The sequence below is a fragment of the Homalodisca vitripennis genome, chromosome 1 (genome assembly GCF_021130785.1).
Source record: "Homalodisca vitripennis isolate AUS2020 chromosome 1, UT_GWSS_2.1, whole genome shotgun sequence".
Classification (NCBI taxonomy): Eukaryota; Metazoa; Arthropoda; class Insecta; order Hemiptera; family Cicadellidae; genus Homalodisca; species Homalodisca vitripennis.
This window is the reverse complement of record NC_060207.1, coordinates 87013440-87038869: the sequence shown is the minus strand read 5'-3', so window position 1 is coordinate 87038869 and position 25430 is coordinate 87013440. Positions and strand designations below refer to the sequence as shown.

Here is a 25430-nt window from a genome sequence, read left to right as displayed (position 1 = left end):
AATAACGAGTCAGCAACCTCTCCGTATTATCTCTATTACACTGCGTCTAAATATCACCTTGTAACTTGTGAATCCTCTTTATTTCTTGTCAACAAGACTAATATAATAATTCAAGTAACATTGCTACAAGACCTGAATTTATTAAAATATGTATAACTGACCATAATATTAGCAAATCAGTTAAAAAAACAGTTACTCCATAGCTACAATTATTTTCCTGAAAAAAAAAAACATAAGGTTTAAAAATACACATATTTCAAACCCAATATTTTAGTTAGTGTTTTAAATGAATAACGTAATTAAGTTACCAATAAAAAAGTAAACACTGTATTCCTAAAAATTTTATCGGACCCAAACATACAAACGCAGACCATTTCGATTTAATAAACATGTTTGAATTGAGAATAGTATTTATAGGAGTCGGGACAAAAGCAAAATTTGAATGAAAAGTCATTTCCGATGATTAGGAACTGAAATTCCTCCCATTTTTTAAAAAGTAATAATATTACTTCCAAACTTGTTGTTCAAGACATTATAAAGGAAACTTGTTATCACTCCACGCTCGTTGCAGATATCAAAGGTAATCAGCTAACTTGCGGTGAAGCTCCGGCCACTGTTTAAGACACCACCAGTAAGGATGATACAAATATATATATATATATATATATATATATATATATATATATATATATATATTTGATAAACCTCCAGTTAAAAGACAGTTCTGCATGCCTCAGGCTCTTTGAATGTGGGGATCATGTAGTAGTTGGCCACTTCGACTCGCCCTTATGGGACTATGAATGTTGAGACCAAACTTTTGGCCACCTCAACTCGTCCATCTGGTACTTTGAATGTTGAGACCACATAGTCGGTCATCTCGGCCATGTAGCACTGTGTATGATGAGACCCCACAATTCACAGTTGGCCACCTCGAACAGATTTTTATCTGTATCTGAACTGGAGACAAACACGTAATCTATATGAAATTGGTATTGTTACTTATTACTTACTACTAATCTTGTCAATCAGTTTTTAAATAAGAGAAAGAATGATTAGCGTTCTGAAAAGAAGCTCAAATTAATCTCAATAAAATTGTATCATTTTATTACATTCATGCTATTACGGAAAACAATTTGGAAGGATATTTTTGCAAAGGGGCTTCGACAGATTCTTCCTCTCCAAGTTATTAAACCATTGCGTTTATTAAAATGCCACAGGGTATACATTTGAAATGAAATTGTTTGTTTTAACAAGGATTTCTTTACTCCCTACATGTAATTAAAAATATAAGCTGTTACCGCGCCGCCTGAATCTCTCTCTGGAAACTACAGCAGCCCGATAAGAAACCATTAATTATTCCATATAATACTAAGATCTTACAGTCTTAAATTAAACCCTAACTTGATTCCACCAAGAACTGCCCTAACCCTCGTCCCTTTAAATCCATATAAGGAAACTTTCCTGTGCGTGATGAACTCTATACTAATCATAATTTTGAATTGCTATTAATACAGTCTTTAGAAGTACGTTGATGGTACTTTAAGAATAATATTGTTAAACATTATGGCTATTTTCGAATCATTATAATACGTCATTGAACAATAAAATACTATCGTGTGTTTTAATCGCTAGAAAAAGGTTTGAGAAAAGTAATCAGGTTTATTCTGCCAGACATTTCAGTACTCTGCTATTCAATAAATGCTTTTCATGAATATCCTATGCCTTTTAAACACCAACGATTCCGGCTAGCGACTCATTAATCCACCTTAATCATCAACCAATTCAATTTATTTTCTTACTCAAAATTCGTAGAGCGTCAGTTACTCCCTGATACTTAAATTAATTACTCGTTTCTAGCTTCCTTCTAATACGGATTCCCCTTTTAAATTGTAATGGATATAAATCACTTAGGCTAAACGTTTCTGAAACCACATCCTTATGGAAAATGAATAACGAGAAAGATCTGGGAACGTTATTTTTTATTAAGGGCACAAAGAATGGTTAAAAAAGTAATGAAAACTTCCCTAAAACCCCTGCAGCGGCCTGCAGGGAAGAACTCACATCACTCAGGGCATATGGAGCTACGTGAATTAAATAAACTATTACGTCTCTTAGGAATATTTAAATTACTATAATTTAATAGAATCGTTGGAATAATAAAAAATGTTAGTAAGATTCATCAGTTTATATTACTATCCAATAACTAAATGTAATGTAGAGAACGCCTGAGATCATTCCACCCGGAATAAAGATTTTTATGACAGGTCAGACTACAGAAAGTAACCCAATTGTTCAGTTTTCGTCTCATTGGGAGAAAAATTAATCATTTGTGAGAACTTCTAAGAGCGATGCGAGATTGTGGAGCCCACCACAGCTCATTAGACACTCCAACTTAGCCACTTTACTTCGTTTGGGCAGACAATCAGCTTCAATATTGTCAAGCAACTTCTGTTCCTTGGTGGATTATTTATTAGAACCGAATTTTCTTTTTCATTTAGGCAAGAAGCTGAGGAAACCCCTCATTCACACAGTACTAAAAAGACCTTATGAGATTCAATGAGGAGTAATAACAGACTCTATATTTCACTCATGTTACCTTGATTAAAGGGATGGACAGTTTGGTTCAGCGTTTTCTAATCTACGATATTCCCTCATGTTTAGGGCGGAAACAGCTTTTAACACTAAGGGAACTAATCCACTCTAACAGTCATCGATTAATCATGACAAATAGGGAGCCTAAACTTGTGGAACTTCAGAACTGTTTAGAATACCCATAAACTACAATATTGTATCTGATTTCTACAGTATAATGGAAGTAGTTATATCAATGCTGCAGAAAACACATGAAATGTAATTAAAAACCAACGTTTAGTGATTGTCACTTGATATTTTTAACAGGTCCATTTTACACACAAACACACACTTAGATTTCAACATTTAGTAATATTGGGTACTTCGCCTATGGAAATGCTCCAAATTACAAAAATATTAAATATCTGCTTTCTCCAAATAAGGTTATTAAAATTCAGTTATAATTCCGAGTTTTTTGCTTTTTGTAACACAGATATTTTAAAAGTAACTATTATAGAATCTGGATTATATAATTGGACTTGAAAGATGATATTGTTGTTAATTAGATAAGAACAAAGTTAATCTAATTAACATTTACGGATTATAAGTTATGTAATTCCTTGTGAGTTGCAATAATAATGCTTTTATCACTTTAATCATAACTCCCAAAATGACAAATGTCCGAAATACTAAACATACTATTCTTTTAAATATTTTAGGTTTGTATAAAAAAATAAATGATTTAATATAATGGTATTAAATATAAGGTATAATTCCGGATTTTTTACTATTGTAACATAGATGTGTTTAAATTAACTATTATTATAGAATTGCGCTTGAATAACGATCTTGTAGATAATTAGATTAGAAAAAAATAATTTTGTGTTATATAAGTTATATAATCTCTTGGTAGTCGCAATAATAATGCTTTTAACACTTTCCAGATGACTTCCATTCAAGATGTTATTCTTTTTGTAACACATAACGGTGGCAAATGTCCGAAATACAAATCTTACTATTCTTTTAAATATTTGATTTTATTTTTAAATACAGAATTCAAGCTCATATTCAATGTTTATAAATTAATACAATTTATGTATTCAATCTAAACATTTTAGTACAACGGGAAGACGGAACGGGATTTCTCAGTGACCACAGGTCTACGCTCCACTTGGATTAAACTTTCGAACTTCTACCTTATGCCAACAGCAATATTGAAGTTTGCCCGTTTGTCTCCGAGACCCCAAATCTTCATTAAGAACGTTGTCCTAGGGATACTGATGATGTTACTGGTGGTGTTTTAGGACCTATCGCAGAGACCTTTTCACCGTGCTGGTAAGGATCGTTAATTACGCTTGTTGGAACACCAAATTTCTTCCAGTCTATCGCTGTGAGATGAGATAAGTACAAGATAACTAAAAGATTGTTAAGACAAAATTCATAAAGCTATCAGAAACGATTTGAGGTTCTCAATCTCAATGTGGTATAACTTCCTGCGCAGACCTAGTTGATAGTTAGGCCTATTAATTGGCTATGCTATTCGATTGGTAAGTAGAAATAAACCGTTCTGTTGCGCTGACGAAACTATCCAGTAGTTGTTACATCCATGGACGGTGTTCTCAATAATTACTGGCCATTACTAAATCGGAGATGCTTAGAGACATTTATTTCAAAATACAAGGGTGCAAGATGATGTCAATATTGAAAGCCATTTGCTTCCGGTCTCGGTGCAGTTATGAGAGGAATGGTACAGAGTCGCCATTGTCACCGATCTTGCTAAATGCGGGTCGCACGACTCTGTTTCATAAATCTCGTATATATTCCAAAGTTACATAGAATCTGTCTGTATGGAATGCAGTATACAGATATATTACAAAACTAACAATAGTTAAATTTTAAAATAAACAACAAAGATTCGGTTAAAGATATTCGGGATTAGTCATTTTTACTAATATATTAAAATAAACTCTTGCATTTTGTTATTTTCTTTATATCAAATAAATCCAAAAGGTTACAGGACCAGGATGTAATGAAATTAAATAGATTCTGTGTGTGTCTACTTTTAATATGAAAATAATGTGATTATTCTACAAAAGAAAATGTTTAACAGTAACCTCAATCGATGTTTAACAAAAATAAACATTAGTTTTATTTATTTATATATAATCTGAATTTTGAAAATGGCTCCAACGATTTTTATGAAATTTAGTTTCCAAGGGATTTTGGGGCGATAAATTGATATAGCTAGGTTTCATTTTTAGAAAACGTTGTTTTATCCGTGTTTTGAAGCAATGAAAAACTGCTACAAAGTCAATATTTATTTATTTGTTAGTTCTTTGTTTACATTCTATACTAAATGATATTTGAAATATAATAACAAGAATAGTGATGCCAATCTTCACAACAGATGTTTCATCAGAAAATCCAAAGACTAAATACAATCTTTTTGTATAAACCGAAAGGATATTCTGATTGTAATATAATTTGATGAATAATTTCACCCCTTTTAAAATTAAATCAATTTATCCATTTCATATACTTCGTTCCACACGTACTGCTAAAGTCAAATGCCTGCAAACCTTAACTAACATTATGCGAGGAGAAAGGTCTCATGATTTAGATGTTTCGACGTCTACAAAATTTGCGGCAGCGTGCGTCATAACGTATAACTACTGAAAATAACAAACAACGAGAATACCGTTTAGAAGAACCAACATATCGAGACGGAAGACGTCGTATGGCTTTAGAACTTAATAATTATTTACCGACATATAAATGTGCCGTTACTGCAGCTGTGCAATATCACGCCTTAGGACCATTTGCATTGTTGTTTAACCATTGCGGTGCATTGCCTTTCCTTGAGGAACGGGTTTCTAATCGCATAAATAAAATTTCTTTTTGTGACTGTTGTTTGCATGAGCGAATCTCAATGAAGCAACAAAAATTTTCTAATGAATTATTACGTCTTTTTTGAAACTCAACTATATTTGGAAGTGTTTCATAAAAAAATTAGTAACATAAACGCATCTTTTGCTCTAGCATAATTTAATGCAGAAGATAACAGAACAACAAATAGCTATGGTATTTGTAGTTTTATCGTCTGCGGACAAGTATATCATAAAATGAATCCCAAAACACGATTCAATAGAAAAAATACCGAGCAAAGCTCGATTTCCTGATATTAATGTTTATCTAATAAAGAATGATTCTAAAATGTAATAATATTACGTGAAGCTCAATACAAGCGATTAACTGTCCAACCAATCAACTACAAGGGTGTGTTGTCTAATGAGAGTATTAACTCATATCTGCCCATGTAGTACGTATTAAGAGTGTTAGGACTACTGAACAGACGGTTAACAAAGCAGACTCATGTATCCTGCATTGTACATACAGGATAATATGTGTTCAATTTAATTATTAATACTTCAATTTTGTATATGTAAATAATGTTACAGTGATAATAAATCACTTCTCCGTTAATGAATTGACTTTTTTGCACTTTGCTAAAAAATCATTATAATTTGTCTTTTTATTCAGTTCTGTTAGAAATTTTTGATATAAATAAATAAAACAACTCACTAAAAATAAAAAAAATAAATCAGCTATAGCAAAAGCTACCAATAAATAACAACTATATTGATAAATTCGTTCGTATCAGCCTTGTGATTTAAAAACTAATACGATATTATTTTGAATTTTACCTATTTGAATTGTACTAAATACAATTCATTTTCAGTGAAATAGACAGTTTGAACCTCAGTTCAATAGATAGTTAAAGTCTTTATCTGGAGATGTTAAGTAGTAGTGGAGTTAGTAGTTTTTATTGCAACAATTTGTTTTAATTGTTTTTAATTAAACTCTCGTTTGGACGTGGCATGGGTCACTACGTTCGTTAATGAAACCCTATTGCAAGACATTTAAATTAAAAGTTTATCATTCTTTTTTTATGTAAAGAAAAGTGTTATTCTGTACATATTTCTCTTATAAACCCCTTTTACCAAACCTAAAACATATTCTACGAAGGACCGTAAACGTCATTGGCGGTTTATATATATTTCTGGTCTCTTGCATAACACATTCTAGCTGTAAAGCCGAGTCTACCTTCATATACTCTCTCTTCTCAAAGGGTTACAATTTTAATTGTCATTTATATGTTACAGAATGTTCAAGTCACGCAACATATTTTTTATGATTAATTAATTTAAGCTGTGTCATTTCTTTTAACAAAATACTTTAATAGCTAATAACTGATCATGCGGACGTTCTCAAACCAGAAGCAGGAAAAGTGAGCAATATCTAAATTCAAAAAATGTCACGTATACGAGATCTTCAAAATATCATGAGACTAAAAAATGTTCATTATAACTGATTGAGAATTAAACAACTATGTTAATTCTTTTTACTATATTCTCAAATAAATGGGCGATAGAACATAGGGCACAGAGTTTAAAAGAACTAGGTTTGAAACTGATGAGTTGTTATAACTTATAACACTTATAACACTTATAACTTTGTTTAGCACAAAATACATTCAAACATTTGTTGTAAATTAATAAACAGTGTGTTTAAATAAATACACATCTTTTAATTAAGTAGTTGTTTATACGACTATTTGTTACTTGATTTTTTGAACTGAAATATAATCTTAATATTAAAAATGCTTTTGAACTTGATATAAAAACTTTAGCTCAAATTCGTGCAACTGCATCCATTAGTGATAGGACAGTCTTTTCTAGCATAGTATTTAGAAAAATAAAAAATACGTCGTTAAAATAAAAAATGTCAGGGATTTAATAATAAAGAACGAGTCGTAGCCAAGTTTTCACAGATTTAATGATCTCAGAACAGTCGACTTCGTAATGACAATCGCTTCAAGATCGCTTGTTAAAACTCTAATTAAAGTAAAGTTTACTAACTATGGTATCTGAGCAGAGTTTGTCCGGAGTCCACAACTTCAGATAATTTGTTTCTAAAAGTGACTAGTGGTGAGTAGGTACAACTGTTAGTTTGAGTTAATAATATACAAGTTACAGCACAGCAAGATTACACTTTTGTTTATGGCCAATTATTATGAGTTACGAATGTATAATACTGATAAAAAATCAAGAATTTACGTTTACATGTTTTTAAATAAATATTCCAATAGTTTAGCATTACGGTTGTTTAAATATTTTGTATTAAAACAGTTTTCTGTACAAAACAATTGATCTAGAAGAATTGGAAAAAATAAAACAAAATGGTCACTAGGATAAATTGTGTCAATTATGTAGTTTCGATTTGCATATACAATAGACAATAATGCTTTATCCACAGTGTGGATATATGATAGAAAAGATATGATGTAAATTGTATATTAAATAAAGTCGTACAGTCTTAGCGGTAGTGATATCACAAATATTATATTATTATATATCCCATTTAAAACAATTCCTGTACTGAGTATAATGCTAGATATACTAGACATTTATACCCACGACGCGGGTTTGTCCATGCTCTCCCTCAACACGAACAAGGGACGGTGGGAGCGCCTGCCACTCTGTAGGAGCTCCGAGGCCCTAAACTGCCGGAGGCAGTCAGGCAGCTCAGCAAGGAGAGTTCCTGGCAGCTTATTTCAGCAAATCGGAGAAGAGCTAAAGAAAGGAGAAGTGGGAAGCTAAACTGGAGAGAGCTGATGTCAGGCAGATCGCCCAATATGACAACACTAAAACACAAAATACAAAGAAGGCCTGCCCGGAGACGGTCCTCTTAAGAATACAACCTGCTAAAAGAAGGTATGTATGAAAGTAAAACCTGATGACCTTGGCACTGAGGTTCGGGCCATCAATCAGACAAGAACTGGAGGTGTCTTGTTGGAACATGGCTGGGACACCACAAACTGTGACCTCTTCAGTGCTGTACTGAAGGAAGAGATCAGGGAAATGGGGACCGCCCAAAGGCTAGAGCCAATGGTTGTGGCTTTATAAATCCGAGACCGAGGAGGTCAAGGCAGCCATCAGGGAACTGACGTTAGAAGTATGAGTCAATACTAGGCGGGAGCAGAGACTGGTCATAATGCACCTAATGGAGCATGGTCTCTGGGAACGGCCAGTATACATTTCAATTAAGTATTGTATAAAATAAATTCAAGCAAGGAATCGATTGAGTCGACTGCGAGATCCGTTTTAAAAATATTTTTTTATAATTCTAATTAATGTTTTTTATTCGAAGATTCTCTCTATTTAATAATTTTTACATTAAAGTTACTAGCCTATTTACCTAAAAAATTTATATATAAACACCGTACAAATAAGAAAATACTAACTATTTAGTTTAGTAGAAAACATAGACCTAATTTCCACGTTTATCGCATCTTTTTATCCTTATCACGTTTTGTGAAACGTATTTCTAATCTAAGAGTCGGTTATAACTTGTCTGAAAGATGGAATTTGTTGAGAAAAATATAAGATTTTCTCTTGATTTATAAACATTTCCTTAAGTTACTGGTAATTCAAAGTAATGAGAATAATGATTTTTTTAATCTCATAAAAAGCTAATACAGACCTATTCTGTTTTATGAGTCATATTTTAGAAAATAAAACTTTAACATAACGTCTGAAACTGAATTATATACATTTGAGTTTCACATCATTTTACAAGTATTTCTTAATTAGAAGAGCTTTTAAATGCATTGAAACCTGTTATGTACGAGTACACATAAGAAGAGTTTTAATTCTCTTAAATGTTGTATTTTGGTTGGTTCTACTTAAACATTATGTTCACCCGAACATTTATGATTTTATGAATTTTAGATTATATGCGTGTTACATCATTAATTGGTACTTATAAACTCATTATCGTACTAATAGAGCCGACTGTACATTCAGAAGGAAGTAACTGATATAGTGTAACTCGACTGGCGGATGTAATATCCGCCCGGAGTCCAACGATCCTTGTTGAACTTTTTTGTTTGTTGACAGCAACAGTATTGAACCGTTGTGGGTTTACAAGCCTAAAGAACATGGCCTGTTAATATATTGTTCGCTACCTATCCTACGGTCTTTGAATTTGGTAGAGACAAAGAAGGAAAGCCTAAAAAATATGTTCTACTACACCAAATAAACAAGGCATTACCAATTTAGTAGCAATACGTATTTTTCTAAAAAATATTTTTACTTTTATTTTATTTAATTTTTGGATACACCGATTGCAAAAGTTTATTTATAAAGGCGAAAATGTTTTGTTGGATTACAAATCGATAGTTTACTACCAATTTACTATCGAATCAGTAACGAAGATTACTATGAACAAACTAGTTGTGATATAATTACATGAACAACTGTGAAATAACTGAGAAGTGTTAAATATATTACTGTTATTCATGTAAGCTTATCACAATAAGTTTAAGTTGTAATAAAAACAATTACAATAACGTAGTAGTAGAGTAATGTAACAATTACATCCAAAACAAAATAACTTCATAAAAAAGCAGAAAACGATATTATGATAAATAATCAGGAAAGCACCTAATATAATGTAAATACAATGTAAAATAAATTATACAAATTAAACTATTTAAATTAATTTTAACAAATTGATCAATAATTTGATAAATTCTTATTCCAACCATCATTTTACTTTAATTAATGGTATTAATTATGTAATGGATTACCTATAAGCAACATACAGTAATCGTACTACATCAATCAATAACTCTGTTGTAATAACCGAGTCTGAAAAAGTCTTCATCTGACGCTCTGACGGTGACGTCTATTGAATATGACACAAAGCCGGTCGGTCGGTCACAGGCATCGACAGCTATTGGGAGCGATATCATCTCAACGCTCCATTATACCTCTCACTCTTTAACATTTCCGAAAGCCTCTCTTACCACTTCTAAATTGCAATAGAGAAAGATCCAGATGGATTGATCATTATTATGTTACTTAAGATTGATAATTAATACTAAAAGCTGAAAGTAGGATCTCTTAAACGTTGCAACAATATACAGGTATTGGTATTAAACCAATATTAGAGTGGCTTATGGAACAAAGCCAAAATACAACAGCAAATTGAATAAATATTGAAATATAGTTCCAGCTTAACGAAGTCTATATCTGGAACTATGTTTACAAATTTAGATTGCTTCTACCAGACTTATAAAATATTTAAGGGGAAAGCAAACTGTTCGTTGTGGGTTAGAAACTTCCTGCAATAATTCAAACAGGATGGTGGATTTTTAAAGTTAAAGTTCTTTTTAACTTAGTAAATAATATAAGCTTGGGTTTACGTTCTTTTGTATTGGGATGAACCCCAACCTTTGACCTCGTGATGTTCGGAAGTTATAAGTAAATAATCACAAATATAAATTCTATAACTCTTTTAGTTTTAATCTCGTAAAATCACTGTTTCTTACAAAGTTTCATCACAATTATAAACAGGAAGCGCTATTATGACACAGGTTTATTTACTAAACTGCCTCCACATACATCCAAGTATAGTATTACAAACTACAGTTATGTCAAATACACATAGCCTAATCAGCTTACATTGAAAATTGCTTTATAATTGGCATAATCGTGAGATAAAGTTTTAAAAGTACAAAATATAGCATAAATTTAGTATACAAAGTATACCAATAAAAATTCACGATGTGCAGTGTGAAGTACGTTATAAATAGATATCAAATAATCATATTTGTAACAGTTGCATGCCTAAAACAGGTATCAATATAACTAGAAAACAGTAAACTATTGAAGAAAACTGTTAAGATTTCCAAGTATTTCTGGAATGTATCAGGGACAACTAAAGTCCTGTCTTTGAAATTGGCTGTGCCTCATCTGAATTGTCTCAAAGGATTCTATTCTCTGAGAAACTGATGTAAATATTTAAACAAGTGGAACGTTTCTCAAGATTACAGATTCAAGTATTTTACAAAACAATTTCTAAAATATTCATAAAAGTGTCTTTTCCTATTTTATCTTACCTTACAACTCGAAACACATTGTTCTCTGGTATATTTATCGGCTGTTTTTACCAATGCAGTTAAACTACCAAGCCAACTTCAACCAATGATTGAAACAAGCAAATACTTTCCTTAATGTTTATACCTAATTGAAATAACATTTGACATATTTCAGCACTTAGTGTAAGCGGCAAGTTAATAATGAAACGATTATAAGTGTTTGTTGTTTACAGATCAGTTTAATGTTTACATTCACATAAGATTAAAATATAATATCGTCCAATAAATGACAAAAGTGGCAAAACCTATAGTTTTATTTTAGATTTTATACATTAATATCGTTGTATATGTTTTATTGTTTTATATTGTTCAATGTATTTCATACATAATATTTTTTTAATTAAGTACATATTCAGATATTAATGTTAATGAAAAACAAATAATACTTGAAAACAAGTTAGGACAATATGTTTTTTTCATAACATAGTTTAAAATACAACTTTGTAATACAACACTGTAAACATAAAAAATATTTTAATTTCAAAATATAATGTGAGAAAGATAAAATACTATACATAGTGAGCATTGCATTGTCAATTTAGCTCTATTTGAGGTTTATATTTCTTTTGTTGGCAGCCACTGACATTTTAACATTATTTCCCACGTTTCTCTGTAATAGCACATTGTAGGAATACCCTGTACACTTTCGGAAATAAACCAGCGAAAAAAAGAAATATAGTATTACCAAGACAAATAAATTGCAAACAATATTGCGCTAAAGCGTACATTCAGAACAGCCGTGTAATGCAGTTTAGCATTTTAACTGTACCGCTTTCATAGGTTGGCTTACAAAGATAGGGTTATCAAACCATGTATATTAGAAAAGTATTGTAGTGACCACAAAGGTACGGTTGTTATAATACATGAGATTCTCAGATAGTGAATTTTATGAATAACAATTACTTACAGCTCTATTGCTTTAGAAAACATTGAAAACAGAATTTCATCAATCCTCCTTTGAGGGACCTTAAACAAAAGAAGTCTTTTTATTATTGTTCATAGCTGAGTTCAGGATCGTTTCGAGACACTTCACCATGCTATTAAAATTTCCAAATCTTGGAGTTTGGAGAATGATAATCATGCAACCACATACCATATTATACAGTTCAGCCTGAAACGAGAAGAATGAGTATATTACATATTAATTTGATTTACTAACAATTAATTTGATAGGATATTTATTGCTTCAGGACGTGTTTACCGATATGACTCGAGATCGAGAGACAAGAGCAGATTTGACAATAAACGGAGCAACGCCAGACTTGGGACTTGTTTCACACGTAACATCTGTTGTAACGAGTACTGTCGGGACTCCATTTGGTAATTGAGTCTCCGGACGTCAGGTTACATCTCTTGACAGTAGGTTAACACGGACTGATATATTACCACGGGAATCCGAACATAAAGTCTGGAAACTCTTAATACCTTTAAAACTTGGTAGTAGGTCATTGTAATTCTAAAGGGACAGTGTATTTAACTGACGCTAAGTATAAAGTATCCATTCGCAGGTCACTGGATCCATCTATTTTACCACTTTTACCATGTATTTAATGTTGTTTGTTAACTAAAAATAATAATTCAATAATTGATTTCCACAGATAATAGAAAAGTATTTATATTATTATTTCAAATTTATTTAATAAGAGTAATATTTTAAAACTATATACTTCTTACTTATGGTTTGCATTAGTAACCTAAATTAGTAATACAAATTAAAGTCTTCATTTATATTATTGTTAAACCCTGATAGACAATATTATGATTTGTGAAGTGTCATTAGAATATAAGGCAAGACCATTGACCTTGGTCTACACCTTTTTTTTATAAAAATACAGTTTTAGCGTTCCAACGAAAGTTCATTTTGTTGATTTTATTCTATGAACCATAAAATTACAATTATTAAATTTCATAACATAACAATTCAATTGGGAAGAATATAAAACCTATTGTGTAAGTATACATAATCAATATTTAAGTTGATTATTTTGAAACATTTTAGTAATGAAGCCGGAATAAAAGATACAAACGTAAACATTTTTACAGTATTACCTTTGCGTTATATATTCATAGCGTGACATGCTTTGACTCATTTATAATTTATGGAAATTATAACTAAGCATACGTTATAAAAATAACAGACTTCAATAATATTTCTTAAAAAAGTACATTTTGTATAAAAAAACATGTGTCTCCCTCAAGTTTCTTTCATATACTTACTGTGAAATGTTCATAACTTCATCTTGATCTTAAACATTTTTTGGGTCTAATGATAATAAGATGTCCAAAATTGTTTCAAATTCCTACCACTCTTTGTGGAATAATTAAAGATATTATTCTATTTATCTAAGCAATTATATCTTAAAGGGCTGTGACCAACATTTACTTTAAAAATTCTAAAATATTAATGCCAACCGGTAACTGTACCACATTAATGGTCGAGTAACATACTCGATTGATACACTATGTAGGATATTCAATAAACTTTATAAGTTATTCGGTCAAGTTACTGACCTGAAATTTGTTAGAACAAGCATGAACATAATTTTCCTATCACCAACGTGTACTGTGGGAGTTGGTCATATTTAACATATGCAAGAAATACACAAAATCTTCATATTCCGTAAAATTAATTACCGTTTTGATGGAATTACATACATAAATTTGTTGTTAGTAAAATATAGTTTCAGGAATCGGTTTCTTCTTTATGAAAGTCCTTCTATAAGAGGTTAATTTAATCCAGCATTGCCGTAATCAAAGATTTGTACTAAACTCATTTCAAAATGTTATGATTCCGTCGTATGTATAGAATATGGAAAAGGTTTCTGCCAGCGTTTGAATTTTGAGTAAAACACGAGTTTTCAATGGGACATTATTTGTAAGATTAAAGAATTTCAAACCGTGTAAAATTAATCACTGATTGGGCAGAATTACGTACATTTCTTATTAGTAGAATATAATATCAAGAATCGGTTTCTTCTTTATGAAAGTCCTTGTATAAGAGTTAATTTAATCCAGCATTGCCATAGTAAAATTTGACTAAACTCATTTTTAAAAGTGATGATTCTGTCGTATTTACAGAGTATGGAGAGCGGTTCTGCTAGCGTTTGAATTTTGAGTAAAACACGAGTTTTCAATGGAACTTCTCAAATGTCATTAGCGATCCAGTATTACCGCGGTTGGGTGATCAAAGACTGGTGCTTAAGAAAGCAAACAGCCGGAAGGATTGATCAGATCGGGTAACCTGCGAGTAAACCCTTGATCAATTATCGTCCAAGGCTTTAATAACGAGTCAGCAACCTCTCCATATTATCTCTATTACACTGTGTCTAAATATCATCGTGTAACTTGTGAATCCTTTTTATTTCATATTAACACCGCTTTGTTATAAGTGTTGTAATATATTCATGTAACACTGCTACAAGAGTTGAATTTCATAAAATATGTTTTCCTGTCCATGATATTAGTTATTAACCATAACTCTTTTTCTGACAGTAAATAAACATTAGGTTAAAAATACATACTTGATAACCCAATACTTGAATTAATGTTTAAAATCAATGAAAGTAATTAGCTTACCAATAACAAAGTAATGACTCTAATAATTTTATTGGCCACAAGTAAAAAAACGAGACCATTTCAATTTTATTACAATGTTAAAATTGAGAATATTGTTAATTAATTATAGGAATCGTGACAACAATAAAACGTTTGATTATTATTGTGTTCGAATAGACTTATTGGTCATATCTGATAATTAGGAACTGAAATTCCTTTCAGTTTTACGAAAAATATAAGAAACTAATAATTTTACTCAAAAACTGTTGTTTAAGCTATTATGAAATATTTCATGTTTTTATAGAAACAATTCAATAGTTTAATGGGGTATCCAATGTCGTATGTAGTACACACTCCATCTTAAGTTGATTTCTTATCGCTCCACGCTCGTTGCTTACTTTCGGTGAAGCTCAAGCCATTGCTAAAAACGCCGTCGGTAAGATTGATATGGGTAACGTTGTGGGAGTGAGTTTGTAGATTGCAGTTATTAATGCATTATTATGTCTTGCAGACTATATCGAGTGTACTATTTATATTCGTCAAACATCTGTTCTTTAACTTAAACTAATCCAAGCTATAGAAATTACCTTATTTTAATGAATCCAATTAAAAATATCGTAACTGTAGTTTACTCAACATAACTGTGTTTTAGGTACCTGTAATAACTTTTAATAGCTGTTACTTTGCTTGCCTCTAGATAGCGCAAAACCACAACGTTTCAATTAGAATATTTTAGTATTTGGAGCAATATCTTCTTATAGACCGATACATAATCAAAGCTTTTATGAAACAAACACAACTGTATGAAATAAAATTGTGAAGGTATCATATGACAAGATATCTCGGGAATAATTTCATTTGTAGACTTTTTATATTGCATGAAATTTCATTTCTACATATAATTATGTATGTCCAACCATGGAATTAGGTCCAACCATAGGAAATCACTCAGCAAGCTGAAAAAATCCATTTGACTGCCGTAGACTTCAGATATTTCATTTGTTTATGATTACCCGCCCTTTGATCCGTCTTCAGAACACCTCGAGAGTGAAGTGAGCCATATACTGAAAATCCATTTGACTGCCGTAGGCTTCAGATATTTCATTTGTTTATGATTACCCGCTCTTTGATCCGTCTTCAGAACACCTCGAGAGTGAAGTGAGCCATATACTGAAAATCCATTTGACTGCCGTAGGCTTCAGATATTGCATTTGTTTATGATTACCCGCCCTTTGATCCGTCTTCAGAACACCTCGAGAGTGAAGTGAGCCATATACTGAAAATCCATTTGACTGCCGTAGGCTTCAGATATTTCATTTGTTTATGATTACCCGCCCTTTGATCCGTCTTCAGAACACCTCGAGAGTGAAGTGAGCCATATACTGAAAATCCATTTGACTGCCGTAGGCTTCAGATATTGCATTTGTTTATGATTACCCGCCCTTTGATCCGTCTTCAGAACACCTCGAGAGTGAAGTGAGCCATATACTGAAAATCCATTTGACTGCCGTAGGCTTCAGATATTGCATTTGTTTATGATTACCCGCCCTTTGATCCGTCTTCAGAACACCTCGAGAGTGAAGTGAGCCATATACTGAAAATCCATTTGACTGCCGTAGGCTTCAGATATTTCATTTGTTTATGATTACCCGCCCTTTGATCCGTCTTCAGAACACCTCGAGAGTGAAGTGAGCCATATACTGAAAATCCATTTGACTGCCGTAGGCTTCAGATATTGCATTTGTTTATGATTACCCGCCCTTTGATCCGTCTTCAGAACACCTCGAGAGTGAAGTGAGCCATATACTGAAAATCCATTTGACTGCCGTAGGCTTCAGATATTGCATTTGTTTATGATTACCCGCCCTTTGATCCGTCTTCAGAACACCTCGAGAGTGAAGTGAGCTATATACTGAAAATCCATTTGACTGCCGTAGGCTTCAGATATTCCATTTGTTTATGATTACCCGCCCTTTGATCCGTCTTCAGAACACCTCGAGAGTGAAGTGAGTCATATACTGAAAATCCATTTGACTGCCGTAGGCTTCAGATATTTCATTTGTTTATGATTACCCGCCCTTTGATCCGTCTTCAGAACACCTCGAGAGTGAAGTGAGCCATATACTGAAAATCCATTTGACTGCCGTAGGCTTCAGATATTTCATTTGTTTATGATTACCCGCCCTTTGATCCGTCTTCAGAACACCTCGAGAGTGAAGTGAGCCATATACTGAAAATTGACATGCAACCTTAGCTAAGCCTACTACGCAACACGTGGTGTGACGTCCTCCTACCTTACCCGCCCTTTGATCCGTCTTCAGAACACCTCGAGAGTGAAGTGAGCCATATACTGAAAATTGACATGCAACCTTAGCTAAGCCTACTACGCAACACGTGGTGTGACGTCCTCCTACCTTACCCGCCCTTTGATCCGTCTTCAGAACACCTCGAGAGTGAAGTGAGCCATATACTGAAAATTGACATGCAACCTTAGCTAAGCCTACTACGCAACACGTGGTGTGACGTCCTCCTACCTTACCCGCCAAGTTTGATTTATCCCTTTCTTACTAGACCATAATCCTACCAATGATTGATTTGGTCGATAATTGGTAGTTGGAAATTGGCTTGTGATTAGGAGAGAATTGCATGGATAATCTGCCACCTCAAGTAACAGATGAGAGCTTAACGTGAATAATGCTTCCCGCACTATGCTGCTAAGTGTTGTTACTGCTTGGATATTTATGAGTTAATTGAGTTTCCGCTCTATAAGTAACTTCGTTCAGCAGTGTAGGAAACTCCTTACATTGCCGCGGTGTTCTATACATAATTGTGTAGATCGGTGCTTCCCGAAGTGTGATCCGCGGCGATCTGATAAAGAAAATATCATGGAAAGTATTGTTATATGTAGGCTACAGTCATTAATGTAGTACAATGTATTTGGATATTATCTGATTAAAAACCGAATAAATTCAAATATTTTATTATTTATGTATTTAGAGTAATTATTGTTTTATAGGTTGTATCCACTTATGGCTAATTAAACTCACTATATTCATTTGTTCAAACAAGTAAGTAGCTCTCTTACTTTCGTTAGCTCAATGAAACGGTTTTTGATTAATATACTATGAAGTATTACATGCAGTTCTATTAAAACACGTGACGGAAAGTGAAAATGTATTTATATATGTACATATGTTTATATTTATATTCCAAAGTTTTAATACTTCCCATTGATTAATCAAGTAGCACCGTTTTGCTCTTCCCAAAAAGCTTTAGTCACCCTTCTTAATCAACAGCTTTCACTAAAAGAAAACCTCATTTGATATTTTCTTTCTGCGAAGGTATTATTGCAAAAGTTCAAGCTTAAAGCTCAGTTCACTCGACTGTTATAGATATGGGGACGTCTTTAGTCGATAAATCGGCCTAACAAACTTTGCTTACTTATTTATATTCAATAACTTAATGTTTCGTATTGTTTATAAACGAAATTTATATTCACCCATATACTTCGATGGCTGTATAACACATAATATGATTAATGGGGTTATAGTACATTTTCTCAACAAGACTCACTCCGCTTAGAATTTTTATTACACTCTTTCATATTAAATATTTTCATAAACATCAATTCAGAATAAGTTTTAATTAAGAACAAATATCTTAAAATAAAAATAAGTTGCAAAATGTGGTAATAAGCGCATAACTCAAAAACGCCTGTACCACTTCGGTTAATTCCTTTTGTAAAATGTTCATTGAAATCCATGGAAGGTTTTTATGAAACAAAATATAAGAAAAGTTATCTGGAACATTTTGAAATTTAGAAAAATGTAGTTTTTACGTTTCATAATCCAAATTAAACTGGTACTAAACAGCTGTTCACACCTTCATTTTTATATCGACAAATTGGCTGAAACATCTGTTTACATTTAAATTTGATCAAATATTAAGTAAACAGTGCTTGATCAGTAGTGCAATGCAGATAGTAAATAAAAAGTTAATATCAACATTTTACTACAGATCGCGCCAGTGACGAATTTAAATCATCTAATGCATTTTAAATATTATTTTAACACTGATATGTAACTAACCTTAATGAACAAAGTTATGAATGTTTTCACATAAGTTACTTTAAGCTGGTGGGCTTCCTTGACATTGTGTTTTTTAACAGTGGCTTTTGGAAAAACAGAGAAATGAACACTAATATGCCTCTACGATTCATTCTTTCCCTGGCTGCAGTCCAAAAAACAAATGTAACGCAAAACTTTATTAACGATTATTTTGGAATGTTGCTTAACCTTAATAAGGATTTCCCCTTATACCGAAAGTACATAGGAAGTAGGTATTACTTCCCCTTGGCCGTAACAGGTCCTACGTATGTGTATATTTTCTTCATCAGGACAACAAAACAAACACCCATGCCCCTGGAAATATTTTAAACCGAAAATAGATTACAGAGGCCGATTGTAGACGATTTTGACCAAAGTAGATTTCCGAGAACTGTATAATCGAACGTATCCAGAATTTGATCGAGGAAATATTGCAAGCTTAAATCTGACATAGTAAGTGAATGTAAACGATTTAAAGTAGGCACTTTTTAACTGAAGTAGGCTTCTCGGTTCTACGTAAGTATATATCTTTTCTTCGTCAGGACAAGGCAAACTCTACTATGGTACTGGAAATATCTTAGACCTGAAATATGTGATAAAGACTAGGAATAGACACTGTGTATTTGTATTTTATTGATCAGAATAATAATGCAGGCTCAGCTGTGACATTGCAGATATAATTAATTAATTTAAACCAGAAATGCTCTTCACATGCAAAACATGATTAAACCTGATATTAATTCAATTAAACTCTGATAATACTTACCATGAACTTAAATAATATCTACTTGATGTATGCCTACTTACGTTTCAAAATTTCCATAGAAATCCATCATTTTACATTATAAGTGTTTTTACTAAGTAATATAAGGAATTCGGTTCTAAAGATTGCGTGCGAAGCCGCAGGTAACAGCTAGTTTGATATAAAAATAGAGGTAAATATTTAAATAAAAGAAGCCGAGAGAGTAATTAAATTAAATTTCAGATTATTTTCCTCTGAAATGTTAAATTAAATTATTCTGGCTGTCCAATAAACTAATTTAATTACGGTAATTTAATCACCTCACGTCACGATGCTAAACAACTCATCGCGTCTTTGCAATTGTAGGTTTACTACTGTTTGTGAGATTGGAAATTGTTTTAATGTTTTATAAATTAAAAGGTTTCATCACAATTTGTGAATCCTTCCTACTGAATTCATCAAGACGATGTTCCACATCATAAATATTGTATACTAACATCATTATGATGAATTGTTAATTATTAATGTTATTCTCAAAAAGCAATAGTTTTTAATTTTCTGCTTTGTACCTTTAGTGGGAGTGAAAAGATTGTAATACAAAATATATTTTTAATGCTTTTAAGCATTAAAATGCCTTTTTTATTAAAAAGCAATAGGTTCGTGCAATGTAAATATGATGTACCAGCATTACTGATTTAGTTTAGGTTGTGAATACCTTTTGACACCTTTCTACATAGTCGTACTGAATCTCTGACTTTAAATGTTCTAAATAGTTCAGTAAATATTAGCATTACTGAACACAAGACATGATCGTTGTTCCTATTATTAAGTTGGATTTATTCATATAACAAAATTTGCACTGTAGAAGTTTGTTTCTTCATTTCTCAGAATCAATACTACTATGTAACCGAACTTTTCTCTTTTGCCAAAACTAACTATCATTCAAAATCCAATGAAAAATTTATTGCATCGTAAATTGATGCTTTCTCAAATCAATTTTGAGTTTCCTGGCAATGTATTAGGATTCGTATTATTTTTAACAGTTCTCGTACACTTTAAACGTCTGTGACAGTCTCTTGCATACAATACTGAGATGAGTTCTCATACTCAAGAAGACTGTTTTGTGTTTCCAAAGGAGAATAATGGTTACGTTTCGAATTATGTATTATTTGTAATCTTGGCATATTTCTTTGTTGATTTATTGTGATCCGTACTAATCTTGATTCATATTCTCTCATTATTGATGACAAAATTGCAATAATTTTCTATTAAATCATAATCAGTAATATATTCAGACTATTCCTTCGAATTTCAACATGCTTTCTGGAGAAAAAGTTTGGTATATTTGAATTATTAGAACTACGAATGGTGGATTCTTGATGATCGTAATTGTGCGTTACATTTATCAGTCTTGTTAGTTAGCTTATAATTTTATTGCGTTTTTATATTAATTGCCAATTAAAAAATATAATTATTTCCAACATCAATGTTAAATATTTTCAACTAATTTTTTGTTATATGTTATTAAATATTTAGTAATCTTTCTTCTAGGTTTACGTCATTGATGTAATGACTTACCATCTGTTTTCTAGTTCATGATATTACAAAACAATAATTGACTCTCAAGATATTTCGTCTTCGATATGAAGAGTCATTTGAAGGAAAAAAGTAATATATATATATATATATATATATATATATATATATACTTATATATATTATTATATATATATTATTATTATATATATATATATATATTATTATTATTATATATATACTTGTAGCTAAACGAGACATTTCTCCGTCTTATGTTTATTGTTTATTTTGACTTTTATTTCTAATTATGAGTACTATCAGCCACAGGAGATGCAATCTTTTGTGATCACTCTGTACATATAAATAAAACATGTGGTACATACAAGAAGATCTGCATATGCGATTAATACCTAATAAATATAACAAATGTATTCTTTGTGCATTTAAATTGTTATATTTGTGTATGTAATAGCTTGCATTCACTTAATATCTTCCATTTGCAACATCCGTTTATTAAAACAAGCTTTAGTGAGTGCAAATAAGACTCTCTTACTTACTTAACACAAATAAGAGGTTATATTAGTAACTAGCAGCTACCCCCAGCTTCACAAGCGACTCCGTAGTTTACTTCGAACTTTGAATGTTTTGTTCCATAGCTGATTTTGACTCTTTCTCGAGTAAAAAAATATATACATACGCAGCCGTGAGAAGTGTACTTTTGTAAAACACAACTAATTTAGGTTTTATAACAGTGTTTAAATGTAAAGTAAAAGTTAGATTACATTGTCTCCTACATGCCTAGGCTGAGTTTGCCTTGCCACGATCAAGAATAAACGCCCAAAAGTTTATAATTAAGCTAATCCTACTTCTGTCAAAATAGAACTAAGATGGGTTTTATATCAGTCTTTAAATGTATAGTAACAGTTTTATATATATATTATATATATATTTTAATTTTACAACATTTAGAGGTGGAGGTGGTACATTAGTTCTAAAGAACAGTCCAGTCGGTGTCAAATTCTGACCTTCTTATGATTTAGAATATTTACTAAGATAGATTGGACTTACCTTTGACAGTTAGTTTTGACAATTTACAGAATATAAATGTAAATGAATTGAAAATAATAAACAACGTTCACACAGAACAGTTTATTATATTTGACAGGATAATTCAATTATATTACACAACTTCAGAGACCAAGATGGGATTTTCCTCCACTTTAAAGGCCAGTGGGGCGTAACCCAATGGGATTTCTTAAATATTCATCCCAGAAACCATAAGAATATCCAAGTAATATTTCAGTACAATCGGTTGAGTAGTTTACGTGTGAAAACAAAACAAACTTTCGCGTTTATAATATTATTAGGATGTAATACTGTAAACCGTGATGGTGAAACTATGTCGTAAATTTAAAGTTAATAAAATTCACAGAAGTAATTACAGTCCATCATAGAAATAAATGCTTACAGATTAATTTGGATATCACAGGGTCCATTGATTTATTTATCGATAATTTAAAGTGGATATGAAAAGCAAATTGACCACTTACCCTACAACAATTATAACATAAACATATTTGGAAAAGGCCTACACTTTATGTACATATTGTCGAAACATGTCTTCAGACGGATTGAAGAAGAATCTGATATTCTGACAGTGTCTCACACTATATCTCCAGTATGGGAAGAGTAAATTGATTATTAGGGACCATTTATTGTAATGTAATAATTGTTGGGATACAGAAGCAAAATGTGACCTAAGCCTTTATCGTAGTGTATGAGTAAGGGCTCAGCTCTATAATATAAAGGTCACGGGTTACATTCCTGAGAGGGTCAATGCAAGGGGGTGGGGGTGGAAGTGAAAGTAGGTGTAGTCCTATTTGCCGCAATAAGGTTTGTTTAATTAAAAATATACCGACATAGAAAGAGCCCCCTCAAAAAGTGTATTGGCTCAACCTCAGGTGTTTTTAACATTCATATATAGTATCAGACAAATAACACTTCATTATCCAACAACTAAATATAAAATAGACTCTCTACATATGCATATGGAATAAAGTTCTCTGTCAGATAACAGAGAGCAATCTAATTGTTAAATACTTGTCCCATTGGGAGAAAACGTACTCATTTGCGAGATAAGTGAGCAGCACCACCGCTCATTAGACGCCTCAACTGAGCCACTTCACTTTATTTGGGCAAACAAATCACTTCAAAAATGTCAGCAGCTTTTCATCAGATGTGCTTCAACCGATTCACATTTTTACCCCAATATCTTGACATTTGCGATTAGTGGTGTGCCCCTATTGGACATCTACAAGGTACCCAGATAAAAATGGAATATATGTTTTGGTTATACTCAGTGTAGTTTCACCTGGAAGGTATAAGCCAGCAAAAAGTTAACCCATAGGAGGTGTAAGTATAACTTAAATTTAATATGGATGTCTTTTGAATCTGCTTAATTTCTATAGAAATAAAAAATAGATATCATTCCGGGGATAGAAATCATATTATGAACACTTGTCTTATTTATGTAATCAGCATATCAGTCATGATTAAAATATCATCGATAAATCGGAACCAAAAGATAGCCTAAACTTGAAACTTGTTCAAGGCCAGAACTCTTTAGATTGATCACAAACTACATACTGTATTTGATGTAGTTTATGTTATGCTACCGCATGCAGAATGTAGTTACAGCTAAAGTGTAGAACATTTAACATAGAACATGAACATTTAATTAAAATTCAATGCTGAGTGGTTTTAACTTGATTTTGCTTTAAAGTCAATGATCACCATAGTTAATTTGAGTTAATTTAGCTATCAGAATGTCCACAGTATCAAAAACCTCTAATTTTAATTTTTGTTTTGTATTAGGAGTTAGTTGGTCTAGAACTTTTTTCAAACATTGGAAGTAGGACAAATGAATTAATAACCAGAATATTTTAAGCTATTCTCTGCTACAAGGCGAATCTACTCTACAAAAACTTCGTCGTTTTTACCCACTCTCACTCAATTACAGTTACAAATTTGACGGACTTTATATATGACATAAGCATATGACTGAAAATAATCTTGATACACATCGGTCCTGTCGTATCTTTGACTTTGTCCGGGGTTGGCAAACAGTTCGTATATTTGATAGTTTTGAAGTCAGGTTATTGCAGGATGATACACCTCAGCACAAGACTGATTTGTTTAATAAATTTTAGCATATAATGGCCTGTCTGTTACGTAAAGCCCTCCCACGCGCAATCACTTTCATTAGACAGCCATCTCACGCTGAAGGATTTATGTACAAATACGTATATAGAAGTTAATCAGAACAGGCTCGCTTCGAGAAGCTGTGAGTAAGGTGCGGAATTGTTGGGGAAAGTATTATTTTTATTAATACATTTTCAAAATTTTCAAGTATTAAGCGAAAGTGTACTTAGTTTTCGTGCAACTTTTATAAGTTTAACTTTTTTCAAATTTTTAATTTTTATTGATTGGTAGTTTGTGGTATATAATTGTACACAATGTAAGTAATTAATCTAATAAGTTAATTTTGTATGGTTTGTAAATTTTATGGTTTTAACAATGAAATATGAAAGGGATATACATAGGATATTTATATGCAAAAACATTTGCATGCATATTATATTTTTTAACTTATTTTGATATTTCCCTAAAGTCATACGTAAGAACTTATAGCTAACGTAAAGTTTTATGGTAATTTGCAAAAACTGTCATGAATTTTCAACAACAAATAAAACTTTGAGTACATCTCTACTACTTCTGTTTTTAAACAATGCATGTTATAATTAGCAAAAATAATTTACATATTTGGTTAACAAATCGTTACATCAATATATTTTGTAATATTAGATAAATATATAAAAATAATATAATTTATTGTAATAGTTGTATCAGTTAGCTA

At 31.8% G+C, this 25430-nt stretch overlaps 1 protein-coding gene across 1 annotated transcript in view; it reads left to right on the top strand.

The window, feature by feature from the left end:
* The first annotated feature begins 8351 nt into the window (after positions 1-8351).
* LOC124368765 (probable malonyl-CoA-acyl carrier protein transacylase, mitochondrial) overlaps positions 8352-25430 on the top strand; it is a 71668-nt gene continuing 54589 nt past the window's right edge. Inside the window, exon 1 of the mRNA XM_046826158.1 lies at positions 8352-8522. Within this exon, the coding sequence (XP_046682114.1) occupies positions 8352-8522 (171 nt within the window). The remainder of the gene's footprint in view (positions 8523-25430) is intronic.